Source organism: Aspergillus ibericus (assembly GCF_003184845.1).
Source record: "Aspergillus ibericus CBS 121593 unplaced genomic scaffold BO80scaffold_32, whole genome shotgun sequence".
In the NCBI taxonomy this organism is placed as follows: Eukaryota; Fungi; Ascomycota; class Eurotiomycetes; order Eurotiales; family Aspergillaceae; genus Aspergillus; species Aspergillus ibericus.
The window spans coordinates 11,492-20,628 of record NW_020292130.1 but is presented as its reverse complement, the minus strand read 5'-3'; the positions used below and the strand labels follow the sequence as shown (position 1 = coordinate 20,628).

Genomic DNA, 9,137 nt, shown 5'->3' with positions numbered 1-9,137 from the left:
GAGGCCATGTGTGTGGCATGCTCACCACCTTAGCTGCCTTTAGCGTCGGCCTGGTGGAGCCTTTGGGCTGAACGCAAGCAACGGTGTCAGACTACCTCTCCTACCATTGGCATACTCATTGTGATCGATGCAGGGTGCTAAAGTCCGCCCATAGTTCCGTGTGCCCCCGGTCGCTTGCCGCCCACCGGCCCTTCTTCTTTGGCTCGGTTTCTTTCGTGCTGCTTTCCCGTCTGGCTGCAATGGAGTTTTCACTTTTTATTATCCTTTCGAGTCTTAGCCCCTCTTTTGTTCCTCCCTTGAAAACCGAACGCGCCGTCCGATTGGTTTTCCTTGTGGTAGTTGTCGTGGACGGCCAGTTCCAGAACGATGGAGTCCTGCGACAGTCGATCCATCCGAACGACCATTGTCGAGACTCGAGACTCGAGCCGAAGCAAGTTGCACCGAGCTTGCGATGACACCTAGACAGGTACTCTGGACGAAAGAGGGGAAGGGCGGGCGAAGCTTTGACGAACCACGGGGACCGGAGCCGGACTATGGACCGGACGGAGGGTTACGAATCCAGACCTGACGGGCGGTGATGCTCCGTGCTGGTCTGACGATAATGATGATGATGGCGGTTGCTATCTTTTGATGGCTTTTGCCCTTTTATCATGTTGTCAAGCAATTGACCGATCTACACATGGCCTCTGCTGTCACCAGACTCGCGGCCGCCACCTCCAGCGGCTTTCCCTGGATGGGTCTGCCGGGAGGCCGTGCTCGGAAAATTCAGGCGTGTCGATTAGATTGTGGGAACTCTGATAGATTAGCTGCGGTCGGCCCAGTGCGCGGGCTAACTTGATAGTCGGAGGGGAGGACTTGTCTGTCCTGGTCCACGACTACACAGCACGGGAGTGTCCAGGGCGGTGAACTCGTCTCTTGGCCGTAGACACATCTAGAAGCGCATGACATCGGATCAGTCGTCGGGCCCGATGCTTCAAGGCTTCCAGCTGAAACCGATAGCGAACCAAGGAATTAGGAAGGCAGTCTGGTGCCAGGGAAAAAGCGGAGCCATCCCGATCGCAAAACAGGAACTAGCAGACTGGATCACTGGAGGCTAGGGGAGCCACTCTCTGGCCGATTCACGGGGGGCTCCGTTTCCGACTCCGGCCAGGACAGCTAATTGCTAAGTGTTACCCCTGGGTGGATCAGCCAGTCCCTTTGGCTTTGATATCATCGGATCGACTGAAAGGAAACGTCGACAAGGGCACCGGTTGGTTCTACGGCATCGAACCAGTGGTGAAAGCCGTCGAGCTGCACTCGCTGCTCGCTGCTCGCTTGAGACGGAGCACAACTCCGGCGCTTGCGCTACCGCAAGTACTTACGGCCTGCCAATGGCAGCGGGCGTGGAGCAACACGACATGGCCAATTCGAGGCAGGTTATGCGAAGCCTGCCTGGTGTCTACCACCCTCCCTCCCCATCGCTGGCGTTCTCGAACCTCCGATTCGAAGCCTAGCGTGCCATCCGCCCGATCTCCATCATTCACGACATCCGCAAAAAAGGCGCATCCAGCTGGGGTGGGACTAGCCGTGTCTCGTTTCTTCCCACCGAGTACTCCGTAATCATCTCATGGCTAGCATGCTTCAGGTGGTGATCGGCAGCTGGGGGCAGATGCACATCAGCTTGGCCGCTGCTTTTAACGACCGTACTAAGGACAATCCCGGTCCGACCGATCAACCATCTACGGAAAGCGAGCTTGTCAAAGTAGCTGCTACAAGGATGCCATCTAGCATGCATAAGTGTCTGTCATCGCGACCTCCACTTGATGTACGGGGCCTGGCCAGAGCTTGCAGCATCTGATGAACCAAATCAAAACTCCGAGTGCGATGCCTCGTCAGTAGGCCGTGGGTTTGCCTTTCGGTTACTTATGTAATGTCGATGTCATACCCTCATCATATATCAGGCCATGTTATAGTCATAGCAGGCCCGAATAATATCGCAGCTGAGATCTCCGGACCGACGGTGTCTCGCCGGCCAGCCAGCAGCCTGTTTGCCCCGCCGTGGACTCCACCGTGACAGCCTACCAGCGACCTAGGGATTCCAGGCGGACGTCGCCAAAAGTAATCATAACATCATCCTGCAACGTCGCGAACCAGCTGGCTTAGCTCGATGCAGTGTGCTAGACGAAGTGACGAACGTACGATATTCTGTGGCCCTTGGGGCGTGGGTGACTGGTGACTCGTGAGTGTAATTTTATTCTGTGCGAGTGGGTCTGATACGTAGGGCATTGGCTTGACACTAAGCTCCTGTCTACTTTAGTGCGGGAGGGGAATGGGGCGTGGGATGTATCGATTGCGACCTGGACGGTACCTGATCGAATGTCTCCGCCGACATCACCGTCCCGAGCAGGGACAACCATCCAGCTTACATAGCACCTCGACATCCCTACGAACCTCATCCCCAGAGACATGCACCCCCCATGGAGAATCTGATCAATCGGCTTGGCCCTTCTTGGCAGGAGATGCGACCAAACCCTGCGTCACTAATTAGCCAGACAACGAAAGGTTCATTCCGCCCACGGAACGCTGATTTGAAATCAGGTGAAGAACAACCATGGATCGGACGGTTCTATACTTAACCCTCTTTGAGTTCAGGAGCGAAGCTTAAATGTCCGATATTCGACCGTGAGTACAGACTGCATACGTCTAGTACATCTTTACGCAGAGTTATACACCTGCACTATCGCTCTAGTATAGGTACGGATTGAGACTTCGGCCGATCGGCATTCCACATGTACTGGTACTCCGTACTTGCACATGCCTTCAAAATCGTATAGCACTGACGATATTCATACCATGACCTAAGTTATCTAATATTGTCACTGATCCTCCTATATCCCATCCAATAACCACAGCAGTTCAACTGCACAGCAATCGATACAGTAACAATACACCAGAATACAAACACCATCCAATCATCTACCAGACTCCAGGCCCAAACCACCGCCGATCCCTACCACATCAACATTCTCTCCTCCGTCTTACAGCCCTTCTACATACATAGTACACCGTACATACGCAGCTTATATAAGTTGAACCAACCCCCGGGCGGCAAAATGCACTGATAATACCATCCTGGACCAATGACCACACAAAACACCCCTCTTTTACGGAGTATTTTCTCCGCAGTCCGCAGTCTCCGCCCGGAGCGGGTGAGTGAAACATGACCAGAGCCGCTTACGGAATTGACTTGGTCTATCATACTGTTGAAGTGAAGGTATAGTGCCGTGTTTTGCCTATTCATTTGGTGTGTTCACAGTATCATGTGTGTAAGCCAGTATCCCATGTGCGTCAACCGGCAAGTTGGAAACTGAAACTGAGACCAGAAAGCTGAGCTGAAAGATGGATGTTTGCTTCCACTAGGCTTCCGAATTTCACCACCACCCAATCTCCAGAACGCCATCAGATCAAGATGTAAGTAATCGATGTGTATGTGGTTGATCCAATCTCGCGTAAATTAAACCAGTAAGTATTATCATATTTGATCTTGTATAGTCAGTTCCTTACGCAGTACTCTCTATCTAGTTACCTATTAAGACTTAGCACACCACCACCACTGCCACCACCACCACTCACCTCAACTCACCTCAACTTAGCATCCGAAGGTAACAAAGACATGTACCTATAATAATAATAGCACTACTCCCTACGTACGTACTCCTTTCCTATTCCCACTAGATACCTCCCCTCTGTAACGAAATACACATACCAATGATAAATACCAGTCAGATTTTAGCCCGGTAAAACAACCAACCAAACAAACAACAAACAACGCAAACCCCAACACTGACCAAAACATGTGATCTGAGCCCTAAGGGCAGAGCACTCGTAGAGCCAGACCAGTGTGGCCCAACAATAACCCGCTAACTAGACTACACTACTCGATACTTACTCCGTAGGTCTAACTCCTAACTGCTAAAGTGCAAAGTAAAACAGAGGACCGGCCCCACCATCCGACGCCGAGAATTATTTTGTTTCTCGTTACTTTTGAGTGGAAAGTGGAAATTGGTCTTTGGTTAGTATGGATACTACGAGTACTTAGTCGATAGTAGGCAGTTAGAAAATAGGTAGTAGGTATATTTTTAGCTAACTAATACCAGTTCCCAAAACCAAGAATAACCGAGTTCAGCTCAGAAACCAGACACAATACTCACCCAAGTAGCTACGTAGCTACCTCGATAGATACACAGCACGGATGGCTTGATAGATAGATAAAAACAACTGACAGCAACAACGACACAGCGCCTGCATGACTAGGTACATAAGGCGTGTCGGTCTTAATTTAACTGACTCGGGATGATTCGTTAGTCGCGTTCTTACTCCTCTTTCCCTCCCCTCCTCTTTTCGGGATCAGCTAGATACTTCCTCCTCCGTACATAATACTGACTTTCTTTGTTCTTTTTTCGTTGGGGTTTCGCTCGGACGGCAAGCTAATAACGGGTGATTTTCGGCTACTTGGATTTTCCCGAATTCTTTTCCTTTTTGGTTTTGTTCTTTTTTTTTTTGGTTTGTTTGTTTCGTCGGGGGTGGATTTGGGGTTTTAGGGGGTGGTATTGATTGGGGTGGTCTACGGGATGAGGTGTGCCTACTGTCTAGGCATCAGTACTCGTACTTAGCTAGCTAGATACATAGCTGAAAGGGCAGATAGGTGTTTGTGTACTCCGTAGGTACTGGATAAGAATACGAAATGGCTATCCAGCAATACCTGACATTCCCATCCCATCCATACCTCATATCCAAGCAAGATATACACATATCTACACAACAAAGAGAAACGAAGAAAAAAAAATCACCCAAACTCAATCTCACCAGCAAACCTTAACATCTAACAGTCAGTCATCACCAACCGTCAGAACAATAATGCAGAAACGTTAGGATTGACCTGGGTATCCTAGTACACCTCCCTACGGAGTACCTAGGGAGTAGGTACTAGGTGTCATACAGACAAGGATGATCATCCCTTTACATAGTATTATCAATATCCACGTAGTAAGATTAATCGTAATCGTAATCTTATACCTAGTTGTTATTTTTTCGGAAGACAGCCCTACGCATTAGCATAGACCAGCACCAGCACGATGCAGATTGTCGGGCTATCACATCATATTTGAATCTGAGCTATCTGTACTGCGTAGGATGTATACGTAGGGATATAGGTATGTTACCTATGTATGATAGGTACCTTCACTCCGTACAGCGTAAACTGATAGGTGCGTAGGAGTACTAATCATATCAGTGACATGACAACCAACCTATAACATTCCATTCTCGACCAACACTACCCAGCCTATGACACTCCTTCTCCTCTCCCTTCTCCTCTTCTCAACTGGCCACCTACAGGTAATAAACCACTAATCACTACTTCCAGTGTACCGCTTTCACCATCCCACCCGAACCCAAGTCCCTCCCCTCCTACCTACTCCCAATACGCCCCCTATAGCCCTCCTATACCCCCCCAAGAACCCAATCAACACAAACACAAACATGTTTGCTTCACACACACTCACACACATTCACTCAAATCCACGCCCCCCTTCCAAACTGCACAGAGCATTATCCCCTTTCGTAACTGATTGACTAATTCCATACCGAGTTTGCTTGAGTTTGCTACAGTTCCTTGGTTTGATCATGGGACTTGCACTCGTCAGATGTCCAGTGAGATAAGGTCCAGTCCACGGAAACTTGCTGGGCGGCGAATAAGTCCTCTCCTGGTTCTGGAATTACTCGGCGTAATGCGCTACGGCGACGACGCCACTGAGATCATATTGTTTGATGCGGGTTCTTGGTTCTGAGGATGGATGGATGGATGGGATTCTTGGATGGTGATTGGATTGGTGGGGGTTGGATGTGAAAGAAGGTAGGTAGGTAGGTAGGTATGTATACTTCATTATTCCTTTATTCTATCTGGTTCTCTGTTTTAGTTGGCAATGTGGTATAGAATATGCTACTGATTCATCTCTACTCGGCCTATGTCATCTACCCAGGCATAGGCATAGTTCCATCTGTGGCAAGTCCAGTCATGCACATCGCCACGATGCAGAATCCAATCTCCCGCCGGATCCGTCAGAGGCTGATGGCAATACGGCCGGCTGACTCGAAGCAGAAAAAGAAAGCCAACTGGGCACTTGGATACCCAATCCGTCCGACGTCACACAAGGCTTCGGACACGGACAACTGCTGAAGTTTGTCTCCTTCAACACGCGCAGGAGATCAGCCACTAACAGGGAGGCTCGGGTGGGACGGTGGAACCGCGGCTGGGACGCTGTCAGAAGACCGTTGACGGCTTTACTTGTGGTGACCCTTTGGGGGCCTCGCGTTGCCAACGCGACCCTCGTGAGCCCTTCCAGCGCCCCCGAGTAGCACATCTGCCCTCTGCCGTAGAACCCGCTGAAATTGCAAGTCTTCCAATTGCTTGAATAGTTGGATTGCCCGTGCGGAAAGGTCATTGCATCTAATAGGCATTTCATTAACCATACACCCTTCCCATCTTCCCGACCAACGCCGGTCCGCTGTTGTACACTCATTCTATGCCTTTCGGCTCGTGATCTGGACCAGCATGACATCACGTGAACAATAAGGGCATCTCAATCTGGAAAACGCAAAACAAAGAGAATCAATCAAGAAAAAACATCACACAGAGCACCGTAGATCAGGCGGCTGGTTTACCAGGCTCGCTGGGTTTAGGTCCTGATTTCGCGTCGGGCGGTCCCTCGATGGCAAGAGGTGACCGGTCCTCGTCGTCATCGTCTTCATCGTCGCTGGAGGTGTCCACCGCACGCCCGCGGCGACGGTCCTCATCCCGACGTCGACGGCGCTCCTTGACCAGTTCTTGGTAGCGGGCATCTAGATGTTCGTTAGTATACTTGTGATCCGTCGGTTCATTGGGCCTACATACCTCTGATCTCCTGAGTCTTGACCGCATACGCTTGGATTTCTTCCTTGGTCAAGACCCGCAACACGATCACGTAGTCAGCGCGCTCCTCAAACCGCTCACGACCGGCATCCAAGGCCGCGGGATTCACCAGCCGTCGGTCAATCTTGGTCCATCTCGCTCCAGGAGGAATCCCCTTCTTGTGCGCGTCCTTCAATGGCGCCACGCCTTCTCGAACCGGATTGGGCTCCTCGGGGAACTTCTCACGAGGAGGCTTCAGGATCCCTTTAGGCACCGGTGGTTCCTGCTCTTTGGACGTGGCCGGCTCCGGCTTTTTGACCTCGTCCGGGCGACCGACCTCTGGTTGACTCGCCTCCTTGGGGCGAGGTGCATCCTCCGTCGGATGCCGGGACCGGGACCGATGGCGATGGGCCTGGTCGATGGTCAGGTACCGAGACGGCCGGTCGCTGCCGCTGGCGGATCCATCGGAGCCAGCAGGCATCCGGTGCGCCGACGGTTCGCGTCGGTATTTCTTCAAATCCTCATCCGAGCTATGCCAATCCGAATCGCTTCCTGCGCGTCGTCTGGAGTGTCTCCGCGACCGACTGCGATGCTTTCGGTACTCATGGTCACGAGTCCCCCGATCCCGGGAGCGATGGCGGTCCGGCCGCGGGGAGAGGTCATAGTCCAGGTTATCAGAGTAGCCGCTGGCGAGACCTGCGGTCCCCAGCCCGGTGCTGGGTGAAGCTGTGGCACGGTGGGCGGTAGAAGATCTTGAAGCACGATCATCGTAGGAGTATCGGCTACTCACGTCATCATCGTGCCGCCGGGGGCGATGCTGGCGATGGTGACCATGATCGTGGTCATCCCGATAGGATGAATAGCCTTCATCGATATCTTGATGGAGGGACACGGGAGCTCTCTGCCATGATCGCCGCCGGGCACTCGCAAGATCTAGGTCGCTGTCAGCGGAGCCGTGGGTCGAGCGCCGCACGCGCCCCCCTTGGTCCAGTTTATCAAACCCCCTCTGCGACGGCGGAGGTCCCAATGGTCGGGACTCCTTTCGCGGCAACAAGTGAGGGTCATCAAGGCCGGTCAAACTGAGTGGTCTGTCTCTGGGATAGGCGCCGCCCCGTCCATAGCGCAACCTGGCTACTGAATCCTTCTCGAACTGCTCTGACGCGTTGGTATAGGAGTACGCATCATAGTCATCGATATCCTCGCCCTTCCGAAGACCACCGGTGGGAGGATACCGCAAACGAGGGCTGTGCTCATACGCCGGGTATCCCCCATGCAGTATCCGTGCCCGCGACGCCCGATCATTGGGGTCTAATCGCCCAGTATCACTGGCGTAATCCGTGTGGGAGAGGTGGTGTCGCCGATGGTGTCGGTGCGAGGAGGATGCAGGTACAACATAGCGCTCGTGGTCCCGACGCGGGCTGGGGGTTCGCTGGTGGCCCGAGACAATCACGGGCGACGCTCTGGACAAGGGCGATGCGGGGGTATCATAACGGCCGGAGGCATAACGAGGATCCACAGCGGACATGGTGCTGCTCCGCACTCGCGGGCGGATGGCGTACTCGGTCCGTAGCTTGGTCGATTGGCCAGGATCTCGATAGGTCGTGGAAGAAATTTGTTGCGCTTCCAGTCGTGGTTCCCGGACCAGCCGTGGGTCGTAGGAGGAGGCATAGTTAACATCGGGATGGTAGGTGGGATATGCCGGCCGACTCGTGGAGAGATTGTATGGGTCGTAGGAGGCACTGAGTTGCACAGTGCCGGTGGAGGCCCGCATAGGATCGATCACACGCGAGCCGCTGGGAGAAATGGGCCGGTAACGCGCAGCGGGACCCATCTTGCACCCTTGCAGGCAGATGAGCTGCAAAGCACTATCTCCGACCGAGAAAATGTGGGGTTCAGAACACGCAAGGCCTGCGACGAAGCGCCGTAGAAGGTTCTGCGATCGCTCGCGATAAAGTACGAAAAGGCTTGATGGATAGTCAAACCAAGAGAAAGAAAACCCAGCCGGGGGATTGGGAGAAAAGCCGTTCAGGCACCAGGCCAGAAAAAGACTAGACAATAAGGGTAATGCCTGAGGGGTCAAATGAACCCGTGATAGGCAAGGGAGGGGACGATGGAGGAAAAAAAGAAATTTTTGACAGCGATTGACAGGGCGATGCCCAAAGTGACAGGCCAACCGCAGAGGAACCGATGGTGATATTTGAAGGATGGC

General features: G+C 52.6%; 1 protein-coding gene across 1 annotated transcript; it reads right to left on the bottom strand.

Moving 5' to 3' along the window:
• Positions 1–6,761: 6,761 nt before the first annotated feature.
• On the bottom strand, positions 6,762–9,137 carry BO80DRAFT_146136 (uncharacterized protein). Its single transcript, XM_025713741.1, has one exon. It carries the CDS (start codon positions 8,757–8,759, stop codon positions 6,924–6,926), a length of 1,836 nt encoding a protein of 611 aa, XP_025573168.1. The 5' UTR covers positions 8,760–9,137; the 3' UTR covers positions 6,762–6,923.

Excerpts from the sequence above, each read along its gene's own strand:
- BO80DRAFT_146136 (XM_025713741.1), bottom strand. The coding sequence starts at position 8,759 with ATGGGTCCCGCTGCGCGTTACCGGCCCATTTCTCCCAGCGGCTCGCGT.